The 27,101-nt window shown below is 54.0% G+C and overlaps 1 protein-coding gene across 31 annotated transcripts in view; it reads left to right on the top strand.

Annotated features, from left to right (window-relative positions):
• The window catches only part of CLEC16A (C-type lectin domain containing 16A), a 220,317-nt gene that overhangs the window by 160,722 nt on the left and 32,494 nt on the right, over positions 1 to 27,101 (top strand). For 30 of the 31 annotated variants that reach the window (XR_014840762.1, XR_014840759.1, XR_014840758.1 and 27 more), the window contains 3 exons: positions 3,145 to 3,296; positions 7,157 to 7,361; positions 8,946 to 9,110. The exons of the other annotated variant lie outside the window; for it this stretch is intronic. Coding sequence is in view for 24 of the 30 variants with exons in the window: in XM_021086621.2 (XP_020942280.2) it covers positions 3,145 to 3,296; positions 7,157 to 7,361; positions 8,946 to 9,110 (522 nt within the window). In the remaining 6 variants the exon portion in view is untranslated. The remainder of the gene's footprint in view (positions 1 to 3,144; positions 3,297 to 7,156; positions 7,362 to 8,945; positions 9,111 to 27,101) is intronic. 31 annotated transcript variants of the gene reach the window in all.

Genomic DNA, 27,101 nt, shown 5'->3' with positions numbered 1-27,101 from the left:
AAGTTGTTCCGCTTTGGGGTTTTGTCCTTCCTTTTGTGTGCTTTGTGGTGGAGGTGGCAGGCTCTTCTTTCCCCCTGAAGCCCCTAAGCCCCAACCCCCCCCCAGGCAACGAGGGGAGTTGCCCACTGACACCAGCGCCAGGGCTGTGCCCGCCCTCCCGGGTCACACCCTCAGATGTACCTCTTCTGTGAACGAGGCCAGCGGCAGGGACGAGCTTGCCCGGGGCTGGGGTGGGAGGCAGGGAGCCAGAGAAAGGGGAAAAAAGGAGAGAAAGAGCAGAGGTACCGCTTCTGTGCAAGCGGGAAAAGAAGAGCCTGCCGGGGGTGGGGCAGCAAGAGAAGGGGAAAAAAGGAAAGAAAAAGCATCCTTTCTTCGTTTAGTTTTCGCCTTTTAAAGAGTCTCATTGGGGAACATGTTTTAAGTATTAAGTAAGGCAAATAAACTCCGCCTACCACAAAGAAAAAGTGCCTAAGACAGAGCTTGAGGACTGCCACTTCCGCTACAACAGAGACTAGAGACGTCTTCCATCTGAAACTAGAAATTCTGGATAAAGTCATGTTTAGCAATGTTTTTAAATACTTGGCTGAACTCTTGGGAAAGGGAGGCAGTTTCTTGCCCTCGGTTGTGAGAACGTGCAGTCCAGCGAGTTGAGCCTGCCTGGTGCCGGTGTTCGCCCTGGGGTGTCTGTGCTGCCCAGGGGTCATGTGCTGGGGAGAAAAGTCAGAAACAGGCCTGTCACCACTGAGAGCATGGACGGGAAGACATCCCGTGAAGCCAGGCTCCGGGGGAGGGGCCGGGATTCTGCTCAGAGAGGGTTAAGGGGGGGGGGGGGGCGGCAGAGCAGAAATGTACGTGTCATCCCTCAGATCTAAATGAAAAGTAAACATGGAAGTGGGGGGGAAAGCCTGGCAGATACCTGAGCCCAGCTCCTCACATGTGCCCGGGGCTGGAATTGTTCCCTCCATGCTCTCTTTTCCCACCTCCCCACCACCCGGAACATGAAGCCAGGTACCAGGTCACAGAACGCGGTGGGGGCGATGCAAGTGTCCCACAGCTAGAGTGTCATGCACAGCTGTACCTCCCCTAAAACGCAAACCGTGCACTTCAGATGGGTGCATTTTATAGTATATAAATTAAACCTCAGTAAACCTGTTTAAGGAATTCTGTTGTGGCTCAGGGGGTTAAGGATCCGGCCTTGTCACTGCCATGGCTCTGGTTATAGCTGTGGCGTGGGTTCGATCCCTGGCCTGGGAACTTCTGCATGCCTTGGGTGCAGCCAAAAGCAACCTAAATAAATAAATAAACCTGTTTAAAAAACAAAAAAACCAACCCACCATTTTTCTAATCAGAGATGTCTTTTAATGTTTTAGTATATTTCTCTGGGTTATATCTCTTTGTAGGGATACTTTTTTTTATTTTCTTCCGTTTATTTTTTATTTTATTTTATGTATTTATTTACTAATCTGTCTTTTTGCCTCTTCTAGAGCCACTCCTGCGGCATATGGAGGTTCCCAGGCTAGGGGTCTAATCAGAACTGTAGCTGCCAGCCTACACCAGAGCCACAGCAACACCAGATCCAAGTCACATCTGCAACCTACACCACGGCTCACGGGAACGCCAGATCCTTAACCCATTGATCGAGGCAAGGGATCAAACCTTCAACCTCATGGTTCCTAGTCAGATTCATTTCCACTGTGCCACAACGGGAACTCCCTGCCTTTTTGTTGTTGTTGTTGAAATATATTTCAGGTTTGGGGTGGTTGTTTTTTTGGCCACACCCACGGCAGGTGGAAGCTCCCAGGCCAGGGGTCTAACCAGCGCCACGGCAGCAACCCGAGCCACTGCACTGACAGCACTGGATCCTTAACCCACTGCACCACAAAAGAACTCTGGAATACTCAAAAAAATATATGTATATAATAATCATATTAATAAGGTTTTTATCCTCTTGTCCTCTTAAAATTGTAATGTCTTTCCCAATGTCATGCAATTATTTGCAAATAAGATTTTTCACTTGAGTTTTAATATGTACTTTAAAAGTACATATTGAACATCTTCTCATTTTAAAATAATTTCAAGCAATACAGTGATATAGAGGGCAAAAATTAAAGTTCTGTTGCTATGTTACACACATATACACTCACACACTCACGCACTCCCACCCCCAGTTCTCACTTCCCTCCTCATAGGTGACCACAGTTCACAGTTTGGTTAAACACAATTTTTAAATGGGTATATAATTTTCCATAGGATGGAGGGAAAAAAATCATACTCAAATGGTTCCTATCTGGGGGCATTTAGGGTGTTTCCTGGTTCAGCTGTTTCTTTTAAAATATTTGGGAGAGAATTTCATTGGAGGGAACTCAAGGCCGACTGTAGATTTAGCGGTCCTGTGTCACTCTAGTGATTTCAAAGCTATCAAGGACAGGCCCTAAATTAGACGTCAAATCTGGGAATCACGTCCAATTAAAAGAAGGGACCAAGCATAAGCCAAAGACCCCATGCTTAATGCTTTACCTGCCTGTTGTCATTTAAGGCATCAAGCATCTCCAGGTAGGGGACGTTCTTCCCACTTTACAGATGGGGAACCGTGGATTGGAGGGGCCAGGTGCTTGCCCAATCGCACACCGTCTAGTGTAGAGCTCGCCTTGGAGGTGTCAGACACCAGGCTGGCGCCTTGGTGATTCTGTAACCGAGCCAGGGACTTTTCCTTTCCTGTCTCCACTTAATTTAGGCAAAACCTGCCTCAAGTGTAAACCACCAACACCTGCAGAGAAGGGCCGAAATGTTACTGGGATTCTTGGTGTGCTGGGTGTTTCTTTAGCTGCAGTCGCAGTGCCTGATATGCAGTTAACATCATGCTGATGCTTTATGTACTTCGTACGCGTTAGTTCTCACAAACGGTGCTTTGAGGGGGCTGGACACGATCCCCATTTTTCAGATGAGGCATCTGAAGCCCAGAGAGGTAGAGCAATTGCCCAGCCAGACTGGGGAGGGACCCCGACCCAAGTGTGTGTATGGGACTCCCAGCCTGGCCTCCGACACGGGGCTGTGCTGCCGGGCAGGCCTCGAGTCGGCCCGAGTATCTCCATCAGGCTGGGCGCAGACGGCGCCTCATTGCTCTCTCTGTCCCTTTCCTCCCAGACAACAGCGACCTGATCGCCTGCACGGTGATCACCAAGGACGGCGGCATGCTCCAGCGGTTCCTGGCCGTCGACATTTACCAGATGAGTCTGGTGGAGCCCGACGTGTCCCGGCTGGGCTGGGGAGTGGTCAAGTTTGCCGGCCTTCTGCAGGTACGATGGCCAAAAACTCCGGGAACCCTTCTTCTCGGTTGGCTGTACAAACACCCACGAATGTATCATCTTTACAGTCAATCCCTGGTGACACAAACGCTACATGGACCGATTATCATCGAAAAAAGTTGAAAGACCTCCCAGATAAGGGCCACGTCCCCCGACCCAAACCCAGGTCTTCCTCTTCTCCTCCACGGTCAGATGCATGTGGAGATATCAGCACATGTACGGTTGAAAAAAAAATGGTACAGGAGTTCCCGTCGTGGCGCAGTGGTTAACGAATCCGACTAGGAACCATGAGGTTGCGGGTTCGGTCCCTGCCCTTGCTCAGTGGGTGAAGGATCCGGTGTTGCCGTGAGCTGTGGTGTAGGTCGCAGATGCGGCTTGGATCCCGCGTTGCTGTGGCTGTGGTGTAGGCCGGTGGCTACAGCTCCGATTCGACCCCTAGCCTGGGAACCTCCTTATGCCGTGGGAATGGCCCTAGAAAAGGCAAAAAGACAAAAAAAAAAAAAAAAAAAAAAAGGTACACACATACTTGAGAAGGGGTGTATGGGTGTGTATTTTTTTTATACTATCTCACTGAATATATTCTAAACTTTGCTTTTTTCATGCAATGAATGTTTTGGTTCAGATACGTAGACTTACTGGTATTCTTTTCTTTTTTTTCTTTTTTTTTTTTTTTTTGGCTGTATTTCCTATGTCATACACTATATCCTTATGGTTCATTTATTTTATTTTATTTTACTTATTTGTCGTTTTTAGGGCCACACCTGCAGCATATGGAGGTTCCCAGGCTAGGGGTCAAATCGGACCTGTAGCCGCCAGCCTACACCACAGCTGCAGCAACACCAGATCTGAGCTGTGTCTTCGACCTACACCACAGCTCACGGCAACACCAGATCCTTATCCCACTGAGGGGGGCTGGGGATCGAACCTGTGTCCTCATTGATACTAGTCATGTTCATTTCCACTGAGCCATGATGGGAGCTCCTTTACTGGTTTTCTTTGCACTGCCGCCTGACCACACCAAGGCAGAGTCAGCCAGTGACCTGTGGCTGTGTCCACCTTTACAAACGGTGCTGCCGGGAACAGAATTGTCCTTACTTCCTAGTGCACTTGGGCCAGGGTTCCCCTGGGCAGATACCAAGAAGTTGGGGTGTGCCTATTTCCCCTCTTAAATTCCTCTCCAAAATGGTTATTGCCGCTGGTGATGTATGGAAGTTCCAGGGTCCCCTGCCTCTCCAGCAGGCCCAGGCCACCCAGTGAAGGACGTCAAGCTGGAGCTTGGCTTTGTTTTCCCTTTCTCTCTCTCTCCCTTTCTTTCTTTCTTTCAAGTTTTTTTTTTAATTGAAATGTAGTTGATTTACAATGTTATATTAATTTCTACTATACAGCAAAGTGACTCAGCTACATATACATATTCTTTTTCATATTCTTTTCATTATGTTTGATCAGAGCTTGGATTTTCTTTTTCTTTTTTTTTTTTTTTTTTTTCTTTTTCCTTTTTGGCTTTTTAGGGCCTCACTTGTGACATACGGAAGTTCCCGGGCTAGGGGTCAAATCAGAGCTATAGTTGCCAGCCTACACCACAGCCACAGCAACGCGGGATCCAAGCTGTGCCTGTGACCTGCACCAGAGCTCACGACCACACCGGATCATTAACCCACTGAGCGGGCCAGGGATCGAACCTGTTGTCCTCATGGATATTAGTCCAGTTCATAACACACTGAGCCACAATGGAAACTCCCGGATTTTCTTTTTTTTTTCTTTTTCTTTTTTTTAGGGCCATACCCGTGGCATATGGAGGTTCCCAGGCTAGGGGCCTACGCCCCAGTCACAGCAACATTAGATCTGAGCCGTGTCTGCGACCTACACCACAGCTCACGGCGACGCTGGATCCTTAACCCACTGAGCGAGGCTAGGGATTGAACCCATAACCTCATAGTTCCCAGTCGGACTCAGTTCTGCTGTGCCACAATGGGAACTCCCAGATTTTCTTAATGTTTGTCAGAATGATGGGTGACTAAGTGCCAGCTCATTGATCGAATGAAACATGGAATCAGACCAACTGCAAAACAGCCTTCCAGCTCACACCCTCCACTAAGACCCTCAGGCCCCGAACGTCCAGCAGGCTTCTCCAGGTTTAACCTGCCCTGTGCCGAGTCCACTTCCTTGCTGGGCGGTCCTGGTTGCTGAGCCATCCACCCCTCCAGGATGACCCACTCCCTAAGAGGACCACACACATGTCTGAAGATGCTATTGCAGCTGTTTCCCAGCCGCCTCTTTTTTAAGATCTTTCCATTTAAAAAATGTCTTTTATAGAAGGTGGTGTGAGAGCTACTATCTGAGGAATCTCATTTAAAAAAAAAGACTTCCACCTAAGAGAGTGTCCATTAGGTGACTTAGTGCTTCTTATTTATCTAGGCTTATGATCAATTTTCTTTAGAATTTAGCATCAGGAAAGTGTTTTTCTCCCTCAGAGGATTAACACATATCGTCCATCAGACAATGAAAGCCACATAAACCTTTTCTTTTGGTCGTCTTCCAGTAGCTACTATTCGTCAGCCCATTACTGTGTGCCAACCTCTGCATTTTAAAAGTGTAATACCTTTAAAAGGGGGGGAGTTCCCTGGTGGCTCAGTGGGTTAAGGACCTGGTGTTGTCACTGCTGAGGCTCGGGTTCAATCCCTGGCCCAGGAACTTCCCCATGCTTCAGGCGCAGCCAAAATGACTGTTAAATTAAATGTGTTAAATTAAAAAAAAATCAAAGTGTAATATCTCATCTAATCCCCACTGCAACATTTCAGTGGCAGGGTTATTTCCAAAGAGCCTGTGCCAGGCAGAATGCCTTTGAACAGTAACTGTCTTACTTTATGAGCCTTTAGCGCTCCCTTCCTCCTCTAGGGTTTCTGACTTTCATGTCTTGTCTCCTGTCTGGTGCTTTTATCTCAAACCTTAGTGGGAAGCAAATCCTTTTTTGGGGGAGGGTACACCCGTGACATATGGAGGTTCCCAGGCTAGGGGTCAAATCAGAGCTACAGTTGCCGGCCTACACCACAGCCACCGCAACACAGGATCCAAGGCACATCTGTAACTTAAACCACAACTCACGGCAATGCCAGAGCCTTAACCCACTGAGCGAGGCCAGGGATCGAACCTGCAACCTCATGGTTCCTAGTGGAATTTGTTTCTGCTGTGCCACAATGGGAACTCCAGGAAGCAAATTCTTTACACAGACTGCATTCTGAAGTTTTACATTGATTTGTCCTTATGATACTTGCTATCATGAGCTCTCCTCTCCCTTTCAAGTGTAACTTTCTTTAAACATCTGCCGCGTGGCCCTCCCCAGTCCCTTTCTCGGAGTTAGCTTTTTCGCTTTGGGACCAGGATTCTTCAGAAACATAGAGTTGGGAGCCGGCGAGGCCCCCTTCTTAGGAGAAGCAAGGCGGGACCAGATGGAAGGTCATGCCGGAAGAACTAGGAACCTGGGTTTGTCATATCCAGTTTCTCAGAAGCAAGGATTGTTGGAGTTTGACTGTTGGGTTCCCCGGGGGCCCTTGGAAGGGGCTAGTGTCCCTCGTGTTCACCAGCTGGTTCAAGCCTCGGGGGAACGGGACCAGCCCCCGCAGCCAGCCTCAGCCTCTGGAGCTCTCTGCGCCCCCAACTCCATCTTTTCCCGCCGGCCCCGACCTGGTTTGTGCCCGTCCTTGGGGGGCTGATCGTCCCCTTCAGAGCAAGAGCAAACTTCAGTCTCGGGGACCTCTTTCTGGATGGGATGTGGACCCACAGCTCCCTACCCGCCCCCCCCCCCCCCGCCAGCAGCCTAACAGCACCCTTTCTTCGGCCTCCTCCCCCGGCAGGACATGCAGGTGACCGGCGTGGAGGACGACAGCCGCGCCCTGAACATCACCATCCACAAGCCCGCGTCCAGCCCCCACTCCAAGCCCTTCCCCATCCTCCAGGCCACCTTCATCTTCTCGGACCACATCCGCTGCATCATCGCCAAGCAGCGCCTGGCCAAGGGCCGCATCCAGGCGAGGCGCATGAAGATGCAGAGGATAGCTGGTGAGTGGTGGCCCCGGCGGAGTGCCCTCTGCCACAGGCTGGCAGCATGGTTCTCGCGGTGGCCTCGAGAGCCCTCTAGAAAAGGACACATGTGGTTCAGGAATCAGTTGTCTTTGGGGGAGAGAATGGTGATTCCTAGGTGTTTGATTTCTGGAGCGTCTCGAGAGCTGCTTGGAAGAGGAGGGCCTCCCTGGCAGGCAGAGGCCGTGAGCAGGCAGCTCTCGGGCTGGGACAGAGCTGCCAGTGTGCACGCGGAAATTCTCTAGCTTACCTTTACAGAGTGCTTGGCATTCCTCCGCCACCTCTCAGCCTTCAAAACAGCCCTTGAGATGAGTAGGGCCTGTTCTGCCCATTTTATAGAGCAAACTGAGGCTCAGGGGCTCGCCCAGAGCCACACAGGCAGCCAGCTGGCCCAAGTCCTCTCTCTAAAGCCCAGCCCTTCCTCCTCTCCGTCCCCGGCTCTCATGAGGGGCAGTCCTGCTGACGTTTTACCTTTCCCGAGGATCGTGGTGAATCTGGGAGGAGCCCCACACCACCCCGCGTGAGGGAGGCCCCCGCTTCCTTGGCAGTGAAGGCGCAGAGACGAGGACACTCCCTTGCTCAGGGCAGAGGCCACAGCGCCCTCCTTGGGAGAGCCGTGCCGTCAGCTCCCACAGTCACGCCAGCCTTCCTTGAGAAGCCAGTGCCTTTCGGTTCGAGCACTGGTGGCCATCCTGGTGTGGTCACTGGGAGGCCTTCCAGCCCACTGGGGAGGAGGGGAGCTTTCTTCGCGGGTCAACTAAAAATAGACCCTCGGAGGGCAGGGTTCTGGACGTTGCAGATTCGGTTCTTTCCAGCCCAGGCCCTGGCGATTTGCGCAGCCTGCATCCCATAGAGTCTGCATCTTATTTCTTGCTTGGCCTCCAAAATCATTACAGAAGCATTTTGTAATGTGCAAAGTGACTTAAATCATTCAGTCCTTTCTTTTAAGATTTATTTTCAGAGAGGTTTTTTTTTTTTTTTTTTTTAATGTAAAGCCATTTCTCACAGCTGACATGAAGGCTAAATATTTCATTTGAAAATTGAGAATTATGCCGTAAAGTGGCTGTTAGAACTAACGCCTTGGGTATTTCTTAAATTGATTTTAAAAAGCCCCTCCAAATTGCTGCACCACGTGATTTGTGTGTGGACAGGAAGACAGCAGCTGTGACAGATACACACTCATAAATGCACACGTGTGTGGACGTTCTCTCTCACACTTTCTTCCCCATACGTGGAGATAAGTGAACTTTGATGGCAGAGTTGGCCTCCTTTGCTTTGGCGTCTGAAACTACCCAAGACGCTTGGCAAAGGCCTCTTGTGTGTGGCAGCTGAGAATCCAAGGCAAAGATGGGCCTGGCCCTCAGCTCTGACCCCCTCGCGAGGCGCCGTTTGTGTTTGGAGCCTCAGGCGCAGCCCTGGTGTCACGCTGGCTTCCCCAAGGAAAACTCAAGGCCGCTGGTGCAAGGCCACTGGCTGCCTGCTTGGCATCACCCAAGGAATGTGTCTTCACCTGCACTCCCACCCCGCGTGCTGAGCATGAACCGCAGGTTTGTTTGAACACAGCCCTGCTGGACCTCCCGATCCAGCCGACCACCGAGGTCCTGGGGTTTGGTCTCGGCTCCTCCTCCAGCCAGCACCTGCCTTTCCGCTTCTACGACCAGTGCCGCCGAGGCAGCAGCGACCCCACCGTACAGCGCTCCGTGTTCGCCTCCGTGGACAAGGTGCCAGGTAAGCAGGCCCACCCTGCGCCACCTCCTGTCCCCTCCAAGGAGCGGGAGAGGCGGGCTTCTGGGGCTTCCTCTGTCTGGAGCCTGTGTACGCGTCCCTTTCCCTCTCAGGAATCCAGTCGGTAGGAGGCAGCGATTTCATAGAACTTATCAAAGTTCAGCTCAAGATTAAACACAAGCCCCAGAAGGAAATCTTGGCTTTCTCTTTGGTGTTCTGCCGCCTGGGTTTGTTTTCCAGGGATTTGTTGAGGATGTGGAAAAACTCCTCAGAATGAAGACGAAAAAGTTTCTTGGAAATTTCTTGGCAATACTTAGATGATTCATAATGGTGGTGGGAGTTGTTGCTTCTCCGTAGAGCATGACTGGGAAGAGCTCGTGTGTGTGTGTGTGTGTGTGGTTCAAAGAAGGGAGACTTCCGAAGACGGTCCTGCTGCCCACTGGGCAGCTGCCCCTCTCTTCTTTCTGGGAGCGTCTCCTCCCACCCTCACCGAGAGGCATCTCTGACTTTCCTCCCCCCCTCTCCACAGAGCAGCACAGATAGAAAGTTCAAGGACACCTGGCAGGACTCCAAGTCCCGCTTTTGCAGAAGGGCACGCGGGCGGGCTCCCCCTTCCTGTTCTGACACGTCTGCTTTAGGCACATCCACATGCACCCTGATCCCTCGAAAGAGAACCTTGCTCTTCAGTTACAAAACTTCAGAAAATGAGCCAAGCTGTCCCCTGCAGTTTCAGCCCTCCATGGTCCGGGCTTCAAACTTCCACTGCAAATGTTGCGAAATGTTTTCAAAAGCAGTTACCCGTCTAAGAACAAAATGCAGTCAAAAGAACCTGACTCAAATCAGGGTCCCTCTTTCCCCTCCACCCTGTGATTCATTCTCATCCTTAGATTTGGTGAATTCATTTTTGAACTATAGTATATACCATAAGCATATGATTTTTAAAAATCCCAGGAGTGGGAGTTCCTGTTGTGGCCCAGCGGAGATGAATCTGACCGTTATCCATGAGGACACAGGTTCGATCCCTGACTTTGCTAAGTGGGTTCAGGATCTGACATTGCTGTGAGCTGTGGCATAGGTCACAGACACAGCTCAGATCTGGCATTGCTGTGGCTGTGGCATAGGCCAGCGGGTACAGCTCCAATTCGACCCCTAGCCTGGGAACCTCCCTTTGTCAAGGGTGGGGCCCTAAAAAGGAAAAAAAAAAAAAAAAAAGGAAAAATCCAAACAGGACCTGATACCATGAAACATAAGACTGCTTGGTCCCAGAAGTGACCATTGTTAACAGTTTTGCGTGTCCTTCCAGAAACGTTTGGCTCGTCTCTCTTGCACCCAGGGTGGGTTGTATGTCACTCCACGTCTTACTGTTTTCACTTATTGACAAGGCGGTGTTATCTGTACGTGCATGTAAGTTGAGAATGCTTGTTTATTGCTGTATGGTGTTTTGGTGCATGGACGGACCAAAAACATCTCTGTGTAGCGTTTCATAGTGATGGACATTTGAGTCCTGCCCAGTGCTTTGCTCCGTCCATTGTCACTGAGAACGTCTTCGTAAGTGTGCACATCTCACGTGACTCTGGAGGAAATTCCCAGCGGGGGACCTGCCATGTCGAAGGGGAGGCCTTCCCCGCCCGTGTCTGCAGTCCCGGCCCCCGCACCCTGGGAAAGCGTCCACCGCCACAGCCCACGGCTCTTCTGTTAAGTCCAGTCTCAGGCTACCAGACTGACCGAGCCCCCCCCCCCCTCGGCTTCCAGCTGTGAGAGGGGAGACGATTCTGCCGCCGCCAGGGAGCCTGGAGAGGGTTCTTTGTTAAACATGCTCCAGGTTGCTTCATGGTCCGTAGAGATGGTTAAATAGCAAACGGTTAAATAGTAAGTGAAAGGACGACCGTTTGTCTCAATTAACTGAGTACGAACTGGTCTGGTAAGAGACCATGTCTTTCTTCCTCTCTTTCCTTTTCTTTCTTTTCTTTTCTTTTTAACGCACAGTTGTGATTTTGTTATAACATTTCTGTAAGCGCTGCTTTATTGTTTTATTTATTTTTTTATCAGTCAGTGAATGTTTCACATCCGTAGTTGTACAGTGATCGTCACAATCCATTGTCACAGGATTTCCATCCCACGACCCAAGCACATCCCCCCACCCCCATATAATTTTTTTAATTGAAACAAATTGACGCATAAGGTTATATTGATTAAGAAATCATTTCTTGGAATTCCCATCATGGCTCAGCGATAACGAGCCTGACTAGCATGCATGAGGACGTGGGTTCAGTCCCTGGTCTTGCTTGGTGGGTTAAGGATCCAACATTGCCATGAGCTGTGGTATAGGTCGCAGATGAGGCTCGGATCCTACGTTGCTGTGGCTGTGGCGTAAGCCGGCAGCTGCAGCTCCGATTCAACCCCTAGCCTGGGAACCTCTATATGCCGCGGGTGTGGCCATTTTAAAAAAGGGGGGGGCAAAAAAAAAATCATTTCTTTAGGATCATCAGTGCTTCTTTGAGCTCGAGAACTAATGGGTTAAGGAGAAAAACCTGGTCCTTATTTCTGCTCCCTCATCTTTGGCACAAGGCAAGTGTAAATTAATAAATTGAGTCAAATGTCGCATTCTTCAGCATCTACATAATCCTGTCTGTTTGCAGAAGGCTTCGCCATGACTGGCCTCTCCCACCCTGCCCAGGCTCCAGGGAGCAGTGAGGTTTCCTGTGCTGGGCTGTCGCCCTGCCTGCCGTGGCCTGGCCCTGCCTGGCAGGTGGCTGGGCACTGCCGGAATGCCCAGAGTCCTCCTGCTGGTCCCAGGGTCGGTGTATGTGAGGGTGGGCCGCTAGGGATGGTGGCAAGTCAAAGGCAGCATCTGAAAGCAGCTGTCTCGCCCCTGCCAGCCCCTGGAAGCGCCGCTCAAGCGTAGGGGGCGGTGGGGACATTCCACGGGTGTGCCGCCCCCGGAGATGGCTCTGAGCCCTTGGGTAGAGAGGCCTCACTGCCCTCCTGCCCTTGCCTGCGCCAGAGATGCAGAGACGTGACCTAAAGAACCGTTGCGCCTTAGCCTGACTCAGAGAGGGAGGGGAGCCCCGGCGCCGCCGTCAGCACCTGCTGTCTCAGTACCTGGCCCCACAGCCGCCCAGCGTCTTGCAGTCATCCTTCATTCTTCCCTTCCCTCTCCCACACCCGCCGCCTGCTCCGCCTTTTTCCTTTTTTCGCCCTTGAGGCCATGGCAGCGGCAGCCACAGTATTCCCTGGCTTCCGGCCTCGTCCCCTTCCCTCCATGCGGCCAGAGGGATCTTCCTAGAATGGAAATCGTATCACACCATGCCCCTGCCTACAAGCTCCCTGTGGCTCCCTGGTGCCCTTAGAATAAAAGCTAGACCTCTCCCTGACCTTGTGTGATCATGAGATGCGCCCGTGCTGACCTCTCTGTTGCAGCTCCCCTGCCTTCACGCTGACACTGCCCACCCCCACCGGGCCACACCACCCCTGCTGCTCCTCTGAGTCAGCACTTCTCCAAGTTCTGGCCTCAGGTCCCCTCCATACTCTTCACGGAAGTATTGAGGGGGAGTCACTGTTGTGGCTCAGTAGGTTAAGAACCTGACTAGGATTCATGAAGACATAGGTTCGATCCCTGGCCTCACTCAGTGGGTTAAGGATCCGGCGTTGCCGTGAGCTGTGGTGTAGGCTGCAGACGCAGGATGGATCCTGAGTTGCTGTGGCTATGGTGTAAGCTGGTAGCTGTAGCTCCGATTCGATCCCTAGCCTGGGAACCTCTATATACCACAGGTACGGCCCAAAAGAAAAAAAAGTATTGAGGAGAGTTTCCTGGCGGCCTAGAGATGGAGGATCTGGCCAAAAAGTAATAAAGAAGTATTAAGGAACCCAAAGAGCTTTAGTTTGTATGGATTATATTTATTGATATTTCAGATATTAGAAATTAAAGCTGGGAGTTCTCATCGTGGCTCAGTGGTTAACGAATCCGACTAGGAACCATGAAGTTGCGGATTCGATCCCTGGCCTCGCTCAGTGGGTTAAGGCTCTGGCATTGCCGTGAGCTGTGGTATAGGTCGCAGATGGCTCTGGTGTAGGCCGGTGGCTACAGCTCCGAGTAGACCCCTAGCCTGGGAACCTCCATATGCCGCAGGAGCGCCCTAGAAAAGACAAAAAGACCAAAAAAAAAAAAAAAGAAAGAAAGAAAGAAAGAAATTAAAACTGAGAAATACGTAAATATTACTATTAAATAGGTATTTTTAAATATTTACTTATTTAAAAAATAATAACCCATCCCATGTAAACATAAATAATATAGTTCTTTATAAACTGTATCTCTGTTTTCCAAAACAAAATATCCTTTTAAATCTTTAATATCTGACTGACTAGGAGGCAGCAGATTCCCCTCTGCTTCTGCTTCTGCTGTGATGACGCACATCACGTGGCCTCTGGAAAACTCCTCTGTGTACTCCTGGGAGAATGAAAGGAAAAAAGAAAATGCTGTTTCATTATTTTTAGGGCAGTTTTGACCCTGGGAGTCCCCCAGGGTTCCCCAGACCATGCTTTGAGAACCGCTGCTCTAACTCACGGAGCTCTTTCCTGCCCCAGGGCCTTTGCACTGATTGTTCTTCCCTAAATCTGGGTGTGGCTGCTTCCCGCTAATGGCTCAGGCCTCCTGGTCACTCCCCTAGCAAAGGTTACTGCCCATGACCTTAGCCTGGTTTATCGTCTCTGCATCCCTGGGGCTCCTTACCTGGCTGACGTATTCATGTACTTTCCCCACGGAGAATGTCACGTCCTTGGGGACCCGGGGTGTCCCATCCCTGCCATACCTCAGTGCCTAGCACAGGGCCTTCGCTCAGTTTCCACTGAATGAGGAGTGAGCCTTCGTTCCTGTTCTGTGCGCAGCCTTAGCACAGATCCCACCTGGTGCCTTTCCCAGGAGGACAAGGAATTCCCACTGGGCCCCTCGATGCTGGCTGGCTTGGGAACACGCGGGAGCCCGGACGTCCAGAAGACCTCAGGCAGCCTTCCTCTGCTTAACCTCTGCCACCTAAGCGAGCCGGGTGTGCGTCCCCGGCACGCAGGTGATCGACTCGGGTTGTTTGCACATCCATTGCACTGCCCTCACCTGACACACAGGTTTGCGAAAGCTAAAGGGTGGCCCTGGATGGGTCCTCGGAACACGGCCCAGGTTGGCCTCCGATGCTGCCATCCCGGTGTCGCCCTGTGTCCCTCACCACAGGCCACACTGTTGCAACATCCCGGGCCATGCGGGTTCCTCGTTCCTGCTGGGGGAACAGTTCCCAAGGGAAAAAAACATCACCAGCCATGTGCCTCTGGGTGACTGCTGGAAGAGCTCGCTCTGTTGTGACACATCCGATTTTATCTGCAGGCCCAGGTAATTGTCATTGAGCAGTTTGTCTCCCCCTTTAGCAACTGTAAATGATTATATTTGATGAAAATATACCTTTCATTTCCTTGGAAGAGATATTAAAGTAGAATATAAATCAGGACTAATAGGCGACCAGCCACTTCGGCATATTTTTCTTCTTCCATTTGGCTTGGAGAGAAATCACAAATTCTATTTATTGGCTGGTTTTATGTATATGGCCCTCGGCCCCACTGAATGTTCAGCTCCGCAAGGGCACAGGCCGGTGCGTGTGCCCGGCCGGGGAGGGAGGGTCTTCACGGGGTTGGGCGGGTTGGGGACAGAATACCACTGTCCCTCTTGCTCAGGTCGTCCCTCCCTGAGCCCATCCTAATTCTGGCCCAAGCAGGAGGGCTCTAGGGCCTAGCCTGTTCCAGAGACTGGAGGAGACAGCCAGGCAGGTTGACTGTCACGGGCCCTCACTGATGGGGGCTCAGTGACATGTCCCAAAAAAGTGACCCTTCCCCAGCTGAGGATCATCAGCTGCCGCCCACCAGCCTTTTGGCTCCAGGGAAGGGACGCTCTGCCTCTTTCACTGCTCTCCACCCTGCTTAACCCCAGCCCCTCCTGTCCCAGCCCCTCTCCACGGCCTCAGTCCTGCCCCTTTCCACAACCAGCTCCTCTCTCTCCTCCCCCAGCAGCCCTCTTTGCAGATAATACCGCCCAGCATTTCAGCCGCTGGCTTTCGGACGGCCCCTCACCAGGGCCAGGTGCCACCCATTCGGGACCCCTGTCCTTGCACTGCCCTCTGGCTGGAAACAGGAACCCTCTGCGAGGCAGGTGCATTCAGGGTTCTGCTCGGTTTCCTCTTCAGAGACCTACCCCCCACCCCCGCTCTGTGCAGCAACTGGGGTTTGTTTCTCAGCTGTGGTGGAATTCACGCAGCGTGAAACTAGCCATTGGGAAGTACACAGTTGAGTGGCTCTCAGTGCTTTCACAGTCTGGCACCGCCACCACCTCTCCTAGTTCCGAGACCTTTTAGTTATGCCCCGTCAGCCTGTACCCACTAGGCACTCGCTCCCTATTCCCTCCTGCCCCTCACCCCTGGCAGTCACTCACCTGCTCTGTCTCTGGGTTTATCTCTTCTGGATGTTTCATGTCAGTCCTACCGCGCGTAGCCTTTTGTTTCTGGCTTCTTTAACTTGGCGTCATGTTTTGGAGGTTCCTTCAGGCCATGGCCTGTGTCAGAGCTTCGTTCCTTCTCATGGCTGAGTCACATCCCCTGGTGTGGAGAGACCACCTTCGGTGTCCCCATCCGTACACCCGTTGGTGGCCCTGTGGGTTATCCCCACCTTTTAGCCAGTGTCAGTATCGCTCCTGTGGGGGTGTGTGTATGAGTTTTTGTTTGAACACCTGTGTTCAGGCTTTGGGGGCATCTACCTAGGAGTGGAATTTCTGGGTTAAATGGGAATTTAACTTTTTTTCCTTTTTTTTAAAATTTGAAGTATACCTGATTTGCAGTGGCAGGTTAGTTTCAGGTGTACAGCACAGCCATTCGGTTGTGTGTGTGTGTGTATTCTTTTTCAGATTATTTTCCCTTATATTTTATTATAAAGTATTGAGTGTAGTTCCCTGCACCACGCTGTCGACGCTTGTTGATGACCGCTTTTCTACCTGGCGGTGTGTGTACCTTAATCCCAGCGTCCTGATTTATCCCTCCCCCAGCGCGGAATTGAATACTTTAAGGAGCTGTTTTCCCAGTCTTCAGAGCCCTTACCTTTAACTGAAGTTTCCCGTTTGTCTTCTCATCTGTATCACTGTCCTGCACTAGCATAGAAGGTTCTGGGGCCCTGTCTGTCCTGCCCTCGATGGCTGACCCTTGGGGAGTGAGCAGGTGCTCAGTGACCATCGGACTGGGGACATGGGTTGGTGGCTGGAGGCCGGGCTGGGTGAGTGGTTCCCAGCAGCCGGACTCCCGTGCACGCGCGGGGGCTTGGCTGCCTTGCTCGTGCCCGGGTCTGGCCCTGTGCAGCGGGAGGGTCCCCTTCCCTCCATTGTCCTGCTGGACGCAGGGCGCCATCTGTCTCTGGGCAAACAATGAAGTCCTGAGCCCGAGTGGCGAGGCCGTGCTTTCCACAGGTGTTATCATCTCTGTCGGAAGCAAACAAACCGGCCCTATCGGTCGCTGACCCAGAACACGCAATGGTTCTGTGGAAAGCAGCACGGTTCCAGAGCTAGCCTCTGGCAGCTGAGTAGCTGAGGAGGAATGCAGGATTACAGAGTGCCCGGAGCCAGCCGAGCTGACCACAAGGCCTCGGCCTGACATCCCAAAATAAATAAATAAGCAGAGAAAGGGAGAGAACTCGATGTGTAATTCATAGACCTCAGTTCTGACTTGACTCCTCCCCCGGGGGAACGTACTAGGTGCTCATGTCATCTCGTGGCAGCGTTTCCCAGAAACTGATTTTTTAGGCCTGTTATTTTTCTTGTTTCCGATTATAAAACTGGAGCCAGCTCTCTCCTTCCAGCTCCTCTAGGCAAAAAATACCCTTTCCAGAGTCACACGGGAAGAAGAGGCCCCCCCCCCTCCACCCCTCCAGTCTCCCCGGCCCTGTGTTGTCCCCTCCCAGCTGTCAGCTCCCTGGTCGGTGACTCCTTCCACTGGGTTGAAGAGTTGCAGAAGCTTGTTTCTGACCCTGAGGCCCATATATATATTTTTTAAGCAAAATGCACTGAATTGCTAAGCACTCAATGCAGTCTTCTTCTTTCATCTTCCTTTTCTGCATGAGAGGAAGCCAGCTGCCCAAGGTCACAGCAGATACCCCTCTCCCCGGCAAGGCTTTGAACTCCCGTCTGCCCAGGTCAGAGCCTGACGTCCCCACCCCGACCCCCCACCGTGCCCTTTCATTCCTGACTCAGTTTGGAGGCTTCCAAAGTGCCTTCTCCCCACCTGAGGCCCGAGTGGGATCAAGCAACACCATGTTGTTGGCTCCAAGCCTCTGCATGTTTTGGACCAAAAGTCGTCTATTTCTGCAAGTGTGGGGTACAGTTAGACCGGAAGAATTAACCGTGCCAGGCACTTCGTGTGCATCACTTCTACCCTCCGCACAGCTCTGAAAGCAGGTATCACTTCCCCTGCTGTACAGATGGGACACTGGGGCTAGTCCAAGGCCACAGAGCTACCGGGGATGGGGCGGGGGGGTGCGTTTCGCTTCAAGACTGTTTGCTTCGAGGCCAGCGTTGGCAAGAGCCAAGCAGCTGCACCTGACAGCTCTGCCACCCGTCTCTGAGGGAGAGGGTGGCAGGACACAGCCTCGGTACAGAGGGAACTCTCGGATGGCTCTGGCCCCAACAGTGTGCCCCATCCCTGTCTTCTGAATGACGGGTGTTCCCTCGCTCCAAGGCTTCCTCTGCTGGATCAGGGGCAAACCTGCAAAGCCACTCTTCCCCCAGAGACACCGCTTCCAAACCAGGCTGGGGTCAGGGTCATGCAGAGGCCACCCTTAGACAAATTTGTTCCTGGTCTATCGTGAACAAAAGGCAGAAAGGAGGCTTCAGAAGCCTGCCTGAAACAGAAGCAGCAGGACTTGCACTCCTTGCAAAGCTCTTGGGCAGTTGTCCCTAAGAGGTCAGCCTTCAGGGGGCCGGGTGGAGGGTGGGGGGACCCTGAGCCCTGTCTGTGAGGTCCCAGCTTGCCAAGCTGCTTCCTGGAGTCCCTAGGGCAGCCGTGAAGAGAGCACCTAAGGCCACATTGTCAGGCTGAGAGCACACCTCCCCCCCCCCAGAGGAACCCTGTTCCCAGCTCAGGGCCCACAAGGTTCCCTCCCCTGGAACATGGCCCCAGAGTCACTTTCCCACCAGGCCAGCAGCTCTAGTCTGAGGAGCCGTCTTGGGAGATGCACACACAGCAGGCAGAGCCAGCCGTCAGGTCCGGACGGGCTTTTCCTTGGGGCGGGGGTTGCGGAGGAGGCTGGGAGGAGGAAAGAGTTCTGAGGAATTGAGTGTTGCATCACTTTTCGGGGTTATTACCCACCTCAGACTGTGAGCCCTGGAGCCTTCTGGCGATGGCAGTGTGTCTCGCAGTTGCCGGCGGCGAGGAGCCTAGAGAGACCAAAACCCCGTCCTCGTGCGGCCATTTGACCTTGGCTGCACCTTGAAATGTTCTGTAGGCTTGGTGGGATCACAGGGGGCAGCCCTACTGGCAGCACAGGATGGGCGGGCATGTGCCAGAGCAAGTGGCACAGCAGCTCGTGTGCACAGGGCGCACGCCCGGCCCCACCCCCAGAACACAGCTCCTGTCACTTCTCGGCTCTGAACTTAGTACACGTCAAACACCTTGATTGCAGAGCAATTGGGAAAGACGGGGAAAGCATCAGGAAAAGATAAAACGTCCCAACTCCTGCCCCAGCATCCTATTCGTCCTTTGTGGGGTTTCTCTTCTCAGCAGCAGGGTTTGCCCGGGTGAGACTCAGCAGAGGAGGTGGCGACACACAGCCCTGGAGCAGACAGTCAGGTTCCAGTCCTGGTTCCACCTCATCCTCGTTGCATGGCCCCCGGCCACTTCATCACCGCTCTGGGCCTGTTCATTGATACAAAAAATGAGGGTGATGCCTGACAGTGTGGATGCACTTAACACGGCGGAACCGCACACTAGGTAATCGCGGAGATGGCACATTTTCCGTGTATATTACCACCATCAAAAAGAAGAAACAGCAGGGATGGAAATGTCACCTCCCTCATTAGGTGCCCGCGAGCATAAAGTGAGTTAATTCATGTAAGTGCCTGGAGCGATGCCTCCACATGTGCAGCCTGCGGTGAAGGTTATCTCAGTATTTTTTATGGTCGTTGTTATTAGTCAGGGCTGACCCTTGGGACCCCGCATGATAGGTTCCCTTTCCACGTGTTAAATCAGTTTGCACCCAGTTAATAAGCCCGGAGCCCCTTCTGCTGTAAATATCAGAGAAACACTGCAGTCAGATTTGACTCACTTCGGAAAGGTTTTTATCAGGTGCTGATAAAATGCCGGGCTGGAATTTGCTTCCTCCTGCAGATGGGCCGTGAGATTCTGGTCATGTGACTTTCCGGAGGTCCCGCAACTCCTAGGGGCAGAGCTAGGGCCAGAGACAGACAGAGCCATTCCCTGCTGCCCCTGGCCTGGCACCCATGGACACGGACCGTCCCCGTGGACTCCACGCCCTCCTGAGCCCGCAGTTCCCACGGAGCCTCGCCACGGCCCTGGGAGGCTGGCGCCTTTCCACAGTGTGCAGACCAGGAAACCTCCTCTGAGAAGGGGAGCCCCTGGCCCCATGGCACACGACTCCCGGGTGGCCAGCCTGGCATCCGCACCAGGTGGAGACAGCCTAGCAAGCTAGGCGGGATCCGACGGCCAAGGGCTTCCGGGTCTGCAGAAGGCTTGGAGTCTTACCCTGGAGGCAGCAAGGAGCCAGTGAAGGTTCTAAGGAAGGGGGTGAGGAGGCAGGAGGGCAGGGGGGAAGGAGGTGCGCAGAAAAGACCAGGGCACACTCAGCCGCTCCCTGGGCACTCACCACGGGTGCGGTTTGGTGCTGTGCCCATCTTACGGATGAGAACAAGTACCCTGGTCCTCAGCTTGGGGTACAGCCTTCTATACCTTTTAGGGGGCATTTGCCCACTGTCCTCGGACTATAGTATGGCGTTGCTTTTTTTTTTTTTTTTTTTTTTTTTGAAATGAATACTACTTTCAGTCTCTGTCTGTCTTGGGTGTGTTTAGGTCGGGGAGCACCCTCATCCGCCTGCGCCGCTGCGGGGCCGTCTGTGAGCCGGGCCAACCGCTGTTCTTTCGCCAGTCTCCCATTGACGGTTGTGGCGTTCGCGGCCAATTTTTTGTCCTTAACAAATCGGAGGGCCTCCATGCCCACTTGCACAAGGATTTCCCTGGGGTAAGAAACATGAAGCGAGCCCAGAAACATCTAGGCTGTGGAACTAACAGGATTTGGTGATCCATGGGGTATGCGCGTGGAGGGAGCGAGAGGCCACAGGGCTAGTTGAAGGCAGAATGTCACAGAGCCTCGGTTTCTCTCTGCGTGTTCTCGGTGCATTTAACAAAGGGCGTTTTGAGGATCCCAACTTCGGACCCAGCAAAACCTTCATGACCTGGGGATGCTGTTCTGTCCTGGGGGCCTTCAGGCACTGCGACGACTGGAAAGGTTCCCAGGGGCTGGCAGGGGTCTCCAAGGGCCAGCCCACCCATGGCTTGGCTTGTCGTCATCCCAGACAGAGCGTGGTGGCGGGATGGGGCCCCCGGTGGGGTCTGCCCCTACCTCCCGGCACCTCTGCTGAGGGCACAACTCTCGGCGCAATGCTTTGCTCTCTGTAAGCAGCATCCCGTGACTAATGTACAGCTTCCTTTATTTGTGGCTGTCCAGCCATGGCATTTTGTATAAACATGCTTTTCTCCAGAAACACACACAGAGTATTATTTTTCTAACATCTCAATTCCCAACGGGCCCGAAGTCTGTATTATCCCAGCATAACGGGAATGGCTGCCCAGGGACCTCGGTCACACTTAAGCAGCCTGCTTCCTTCAGCCCCAGAGCGATCGCAGAAATATTCCAAAGCCCAGCACATCGGGGCTGCTGAACGGCTTTACTGAGTCCTTGAAGGCCGCATCCTCACAACCTGATCTGAGCATTGGCACATCAAATGCGTGAAATAACCAAGTTTGGACTGTGATTTATGGTGACTCCCCCCCCATAATATTGGTGAGTTTTTAAAAATTCAGGTGCCCGGTATCACAGACCACAAGCATCACAGACTTTTTTTAAGGCTCCAGGATAAAAGGCCCTTTTATTGGATGCCAGCTATGTGGCAGGCACTAGGCCAGTGGCTTTACAGAGAATAAAGAGGTAAATATGTGAAAACTGTCGTGTGACCAGTCCCGCTTTTGCAGCTGGGCCAGCAGAATTCAAAAGCAGAGTCCCTTGGCCCCGCGTCCCAGAGCGAGGAGCCTGGTCTCAGAGTCCTGCATGTTCTGCTGCCTCCGCGGCCTGCTTCCTGAGAAAGACATCATCTCCTGCTCAGCGCGCTTTCCTTTCCTGCTAAATTGACTTGAAGCCTCTCTGGCGCTTCTGGGGTAAAGCTGCCCTTTGTTGTGGTTTTCTGAGCCTCTTGACCTCATCGGCTGCAGTTGGGCCTCAGATGCTGGGTCCCACGCACCCTCCAGCCTCTTGACTCGAGCAGGTCCTTGTAAATCAGATGGAACAAGCCTCCCCTAAACACCTCCCCCCACTCCCCGCCTCACAGTAACTTGGAGAGCATTCTGAAAAACTTGACATTTATACACTCTTGAGCATTTTGGGAAAATGTGGTTTGTGTGTGCGTGCCAGATTTCCTGCCCGATGCCCAAGGGAGATGTCCTCCCACTCAGACTGGCGTTCTAGTGCCCATAACAGTGCTCGGGCCTGGGGCAGGCCACAGCCTGCTCACTGTCCCCTCTCTGACCTCTTGACTCCACGCCGAGCAGAGAGCAATGCAGAAACCACCCCAGACCGACTCCCATCCGCACTGGGGCAGCAGAGGGCCCCTCCGTGCCGGCCGGACACCCACAGCAAACTCTGGCCTCCAGCAGCTTAAAGGCCCCCAACATGTGGGCAGCAGCGTTTGCCACCATGCTATTCAGACTGGGCCGCATCCCTGCAGGGAGCCCTTGGCGCGAGGAAGGTAGGGGCACATGCTCTGGAGTCGGGCCATCCAGGTGTGAGTCAGCACCTGCCCATTGACGGCTGTGATGTCAGGGAGTCTCTGAGGCCCCTGAGCCTCCGTCTCCTCCTCTGCAAAACAGGGCTGAGGAAAGGACCTGCCTCGCTAGGGCGGGAGCCCAGCCCAGGCTCCTGAAGGTGCCTCTCACCCGCCCGAGTCTTAACAGCCCCCTGTGGAGGGGAAGAGGGAGCCAGAGGAGGAGGGAGCCAGGGGGCTAGAGCAACCCACCCCTCGCCCCTTGCCCCGCACCCCTCGCCCCTCGCCAAGCAGCTGCCCAGCCCCGCCAGGCCGCTGCACAGGGCCCTCGCACATCTTCTCGCCAGTGCTCTCCAGAGCGGCTCCGCCAGGCCAGGGGACCTCCGACCAACTGCCCTGATGGAGCCACCAGAGAAGGCGCCACCTCAGGCATCGTGCTTTCATGCCCCAGCTCCTCCGGCAGCCCCGTTCCAAGCGCTCGTGCAGCTGACAGCCACGTTGTGGAGCAGGCATAGAAAAGGGGTGCCAGAGATCTTGGGAGCAGTCACTGACAGGGGTGTCGCCTGCAGGACCCGTGCTCTGGAACGCGGGAGGGTCGGGACGGGGGTGGGGAGGGGGTCACCAAGGTGGACGGGACAGGCCCGAGGAGGGCGAGCAGATTTCATCGTGAGCGCCCTGGGGAGGCTGCACCTCCTGCAGGTTTGTCTGAGCTCCTGTGGCTGCTGGGGGAGGACTGGATTGGGAACAGCAGTGGGGGGCCATGGGGGTCTGCCCAGACGCCAAGAGCCAGGCGGGCGGATGGGGGATACCCTTGGCTGGCCTGGTCAATGCCAGGCTTGGGTACAGCTTGCCTGCTCTGTGACAAATGGCCCTGTCCCCGCATGCCGTGTGTCTTCTCAGGACTGGCAAGTCCTTTCCTATCTGTGACCTCAGTGCTGCAGGGGGAGGAGGTGGGGAAACTGAGCTGGCAGTGACCAGCCAGACCCCACCTCCAGGAAGCCGTCGTGTGCTTTGACCTCTGCCCCCACCCCCGTTCTGAGGTTGAAATGTCTTAATGGCTTGGCCACCACTGAGGAGGTTTTCTTGAGGCTCCCCGCGTTGCCAGCCGCAGGCTGAGTGTCTCCATGATTGGGGTCCCAGCCTCCTGCGGAGGAAGGCCCTGTTGCCGCCCCCACTTAGCAGGTGAGGCTCAGAGAGGTGAAGTGCCTTGCCCCAGGTCACACAGCGATATGTGGTGGCGGTGGTCACCCCAAGGCCCTGTCACCCCACAGTCTGCGTGGTCCAGTGTCCAGGGCTCCTGCTCAGGGCCTGGGAACCTAGAGAAATCCTGCGCCTCTCCCTGGAGGAGCCTCAGTTGGAAGCTGAGACACCGTGATCTCAACAGTCCCCTCACACGTGGTTCCTGCGCTCCCGTCTTCCCTGCTGGGCTCTGAGCACTCGCTGATAAATCAGGCCCAGGAAGCCTGTGCCTGGCTGACAGCACTAAGTGCTTGTCTAGGTTTCCTCAGGCCCACTGACATTTGCCCGCTAGGTGTGATGCATTAACAGCTTTTTTTCCTACTTTTTGTAGCCCGGGCTGGCTCTCCGCCACAACTCCTTAAAATATATATAATAAGGTGCCGACCTGCGATGGAAAATGCTGGTGCACCAGCCAAGCCTCTGCAGTAGAGATTTAAGGCCTGCTGGTCAAGGATGAATTTAGAAACTTTCTGGAAAGTTCTAGGGCTGGCAGAATATAGGGCTGCAGTGATGTGAGCTGGGGACTGCTTTAGCTCTTTGCTTTCTGGATCCACAAAGATGGGCTTTGGGGAAAGCAGTGGAGTTCACCCCTTCATTCATTCCTTTGTTCTACAGACATTTATTGAGCACCTACTGTGTGCCAGGCACCGGGCTTGGATTGGAGGTGGCAGACATTCATGTCTCTGCCACATGGAACTTGCAATCTTACCAGAATAGTAGGCGTTGGAGTTCTCATTGTGGCTCAGCAGTAATGAACCCGACTGGTGTCCTTAAGGATGCAAGTTTGATCCCTGCCTCTCTCAGTAGGTTAAGGATCCGGTGTTGCCGTGAGCTATGGTGTAGGTTGCAGACACACCTCTGATCCCGCGTTGCTGTGGCTGTGGTGTAGGCCGGCAGCTGCAGCTCCAATTCAGCTCCTAGCCTGGGAACCTCCATATGCTGCGGGTATGGCTCTAAAAAGACAAGGAAAAAAACAAAAGAATAGTAGGCATGGAGTTCCTTTGTGACTCAGTGGGTTAAGGACCTGGCATTGTCACTGCCACCACTTAGGTCATTGCTATGGCATGGGTTTGATCCCCGGCTCAGGTATTTCTTCATGCCACGGGCGTGGCCAAAAAAAAATGTAGTAGGTATTATTGCTAGAGTCCTACCAGCAAATAATTAGTCAATAGTGGGGGGCCTGGTCTTCTCCAGTGGGGACCAGGGAGGCCCTCCCTGAGCAGGGGGTGTGGGCTATCGGTAGAAGGATTCTTTGGACAGACTGGGTGCGGAGGTGAGAGGTGTTCCAGGCAGGGAGAGCACGTGGCGGGGGCGGGAGGGGACAGGCTCCCCATCGGTGGGCCGCCTTCTGCGCCTCAGGCTCTGTTTCTCTCTGCTCTGTGGATTCATTACCTCCCCTTCAGAACCTCCTGGGGAGAAGTAGGCACGTGCTCATTTTGCAGTTGAGGTTTTGCGAGGCGCAGGTTGGTTAAGTAACTGACGGACTCGCACAGCGAGTGAGCAGCCCTGCTGTCCAACCTGCCTCTGCCTGACTCGGACCCCGGCCCATAGCCTGACTGTCTGTGTTCTCATTTTCACTCTCGTTCCCTGTCCCATGGAACTACTGACGTGTCTCAGAGGCCTGCCAGGAGGCTCAGAGCCCCTACCAAGCCCATCGGAGGAGAATTCCTCAAAGTTACTGACCTCAAGTCTGCAAACAGCTGTGGGCCCAGAGCTGTGCCTCGAAAGCGTCTCCTGTCCCTGGCTCCTGTCCCTTTCGTGACTGACTCTTCACCTCACCCCATCCACCCAAGGGTGAGCACGTCCCTGCGTCCTGCTCAGGAACCACATCCAAGTGAGGAGCAAAGGGACTGGGTGCGCTGTCCAGCTCCTGAGGACGAGCCCCGGCCCCCCGGCTAGAGTGGCCTCCTCCTCCCGCTGCTGGCGCCCCGGGGTCTCCCCCACCCAGCAGAGCCATCGGGTCAGCTCTTGCTCCTCCGAGGCAGGGGGCTGCTCACTCCTCGGTGTCGAACCTCTGAGGCTTCCATGGGACAGGCAGCTGGGGGTTCAGGAAGCCTGTCACCTAGAACCCCTTCACTCAGCCAGCGAGGCTCACAGGACCTGCCCCTGCGGAGCTCGGGGGCAGAGGAACAGCCCTTTCGGAAGCAGGGGCCCCTCGCCTGTGCAGGACCCTCTCCAGCCGGAGGCCCGGGCTGAGCTGACCTCACTCTGCAGCCCGCAGCCCTGGCGGCGCAGTTCTAGAATGGCGTTGAGAATGTTTGAAAACGTCCGTGGCCGGTGTAGCCCCGTTGAAACAGTGAGGAGAGGGTCGTTGGTGTTTGTCGAAGCTCCCTGGCTCCTTCTAATATCCGTCCAGTCTCGAGAACACTGCTAGAGTCGGAAAGAGCTCCTGAATTTCTCTGTGGCGGCTTCCCAAGAGGGTTCTGGGTTTCCACTGAGGTCGGGTGCTCTGATCCTCTCATGCATTCCTTTCACAGTCAGTCCTTTGACCCCCAGAGAGTCCCGAGCATCTCCTGTGAGCTTGCGCATCATGGGGCCCGTGCGACTGAGGTCCCTTCTCCAGGTGAGCCGCTGCTCCTTTGCGGCTCCAGGGAGGCAGGCGCTTCCCGTAGAGGCCCGCGCTTTGAGCTTGTCCTGCTTTTGAGGAACTTTAGGAGCGCCACCCTGTGCCATGGTCTGCCAAAACTGAGGAGTGGAAGGTTCTGGATGGGCCCCGCCCTCAAGGTGTTCGTGGTGCCCCGAGGAAGACGACGCCTCTCCCAGAACTGCAGGGCCGGGTGGGCTCCTGAGGGGGGTCCCGGCGGACGGGCAGGTTCAATGGGGGCACATCCGGGAAGTGGCAGGACCCAGGCTGTGCAGACCAGGCCGTGTACACGCGTCCTACCAGCAGCCTGAGCCGTGCGGGCGGGAGGCAGCAGGAGATGAGGCCACGCGGCAGGACCCCTGTGCCTGCTGACCGCCCTGGACATCACGGAGGGCCCAGGGGCGCCCTCGGAGCAGGAAAACAGTCATTCTCAGGGTCCCGCCCCAGGCTGGGCTGCCCCTGGGATCCATTCCGTGACCCACGTATGGCTGAAAACATGTCCCCATGTAGAGCAGCCAGAGACCAAATCACCTGTCAACCCCGGGGGCAGGGCTTAGCCAGCCCACCATGAGGCCTGAGTCCAGTCCCCTCTAGGGGTTGTTTGTGACAGGGACCACTGGCCCAGCAGCCAGGACGGTATGCCAATGAGTGGGCGGGGCAGCATGCCAATTGGACCTCACCTGCAAAATCAGGCCTGCTGCTGCGCTTGGGGATTTGCCCTGCAGGGTGTCGTTTGCTGCCCACTGACCTTGGCCTTCAGAATCAGCCTCCCTGGCCACTTGGGGGTTCTCAGCACCAAAGCTGGAGAGGTGCTTTTCAGGTGTAAGTCAGATCATGTTTGTCCTCTGCTTAAATCCGTTGCTGGCTCCCTTTTCACTCAGAATGAAAGTCACATTCCTCACAGTGGCCCCCACAGTCCCACACAGTCTGATCCCTCTGCTCCTCCTAAGACAGGCCCAGCCTCTTCCCACTGTCCCCCTTCACGCCAAGGCAGCCCCAGGGGCCGCGGCTGAGCCTCGGCTCTGCCAGGCACCCCCTGCCTCACAGCCCCTGCACTGGGTTGGCCCCTGCTTAGAACACTCTTGTTCCAGGTACCAGCCTCGCTCTGTCC

This window comes from Sus scrofa, chromosome 3 (assembly GCF_054392235.1).
Source record: "Sus scrofa isolate SSC_HxYL_T2T_F1_AM1 chromosome 3, Sscrofa_HxYL_maternal_Yorkshire_Landrace_v2.0, whole genome shotgun sequence".
Classification (NCBI taxonomy): Eukaryota; Metazoa; Chordata; class Mammalia; order Artiodactyla; family Suidae; genus Sus; species Sus scrofa.
The sequence above is the reverse complement of the archived record's forward strand: the minus strand, read 5'-3'. Positions and strand labels throughout refer to the sequence as shown.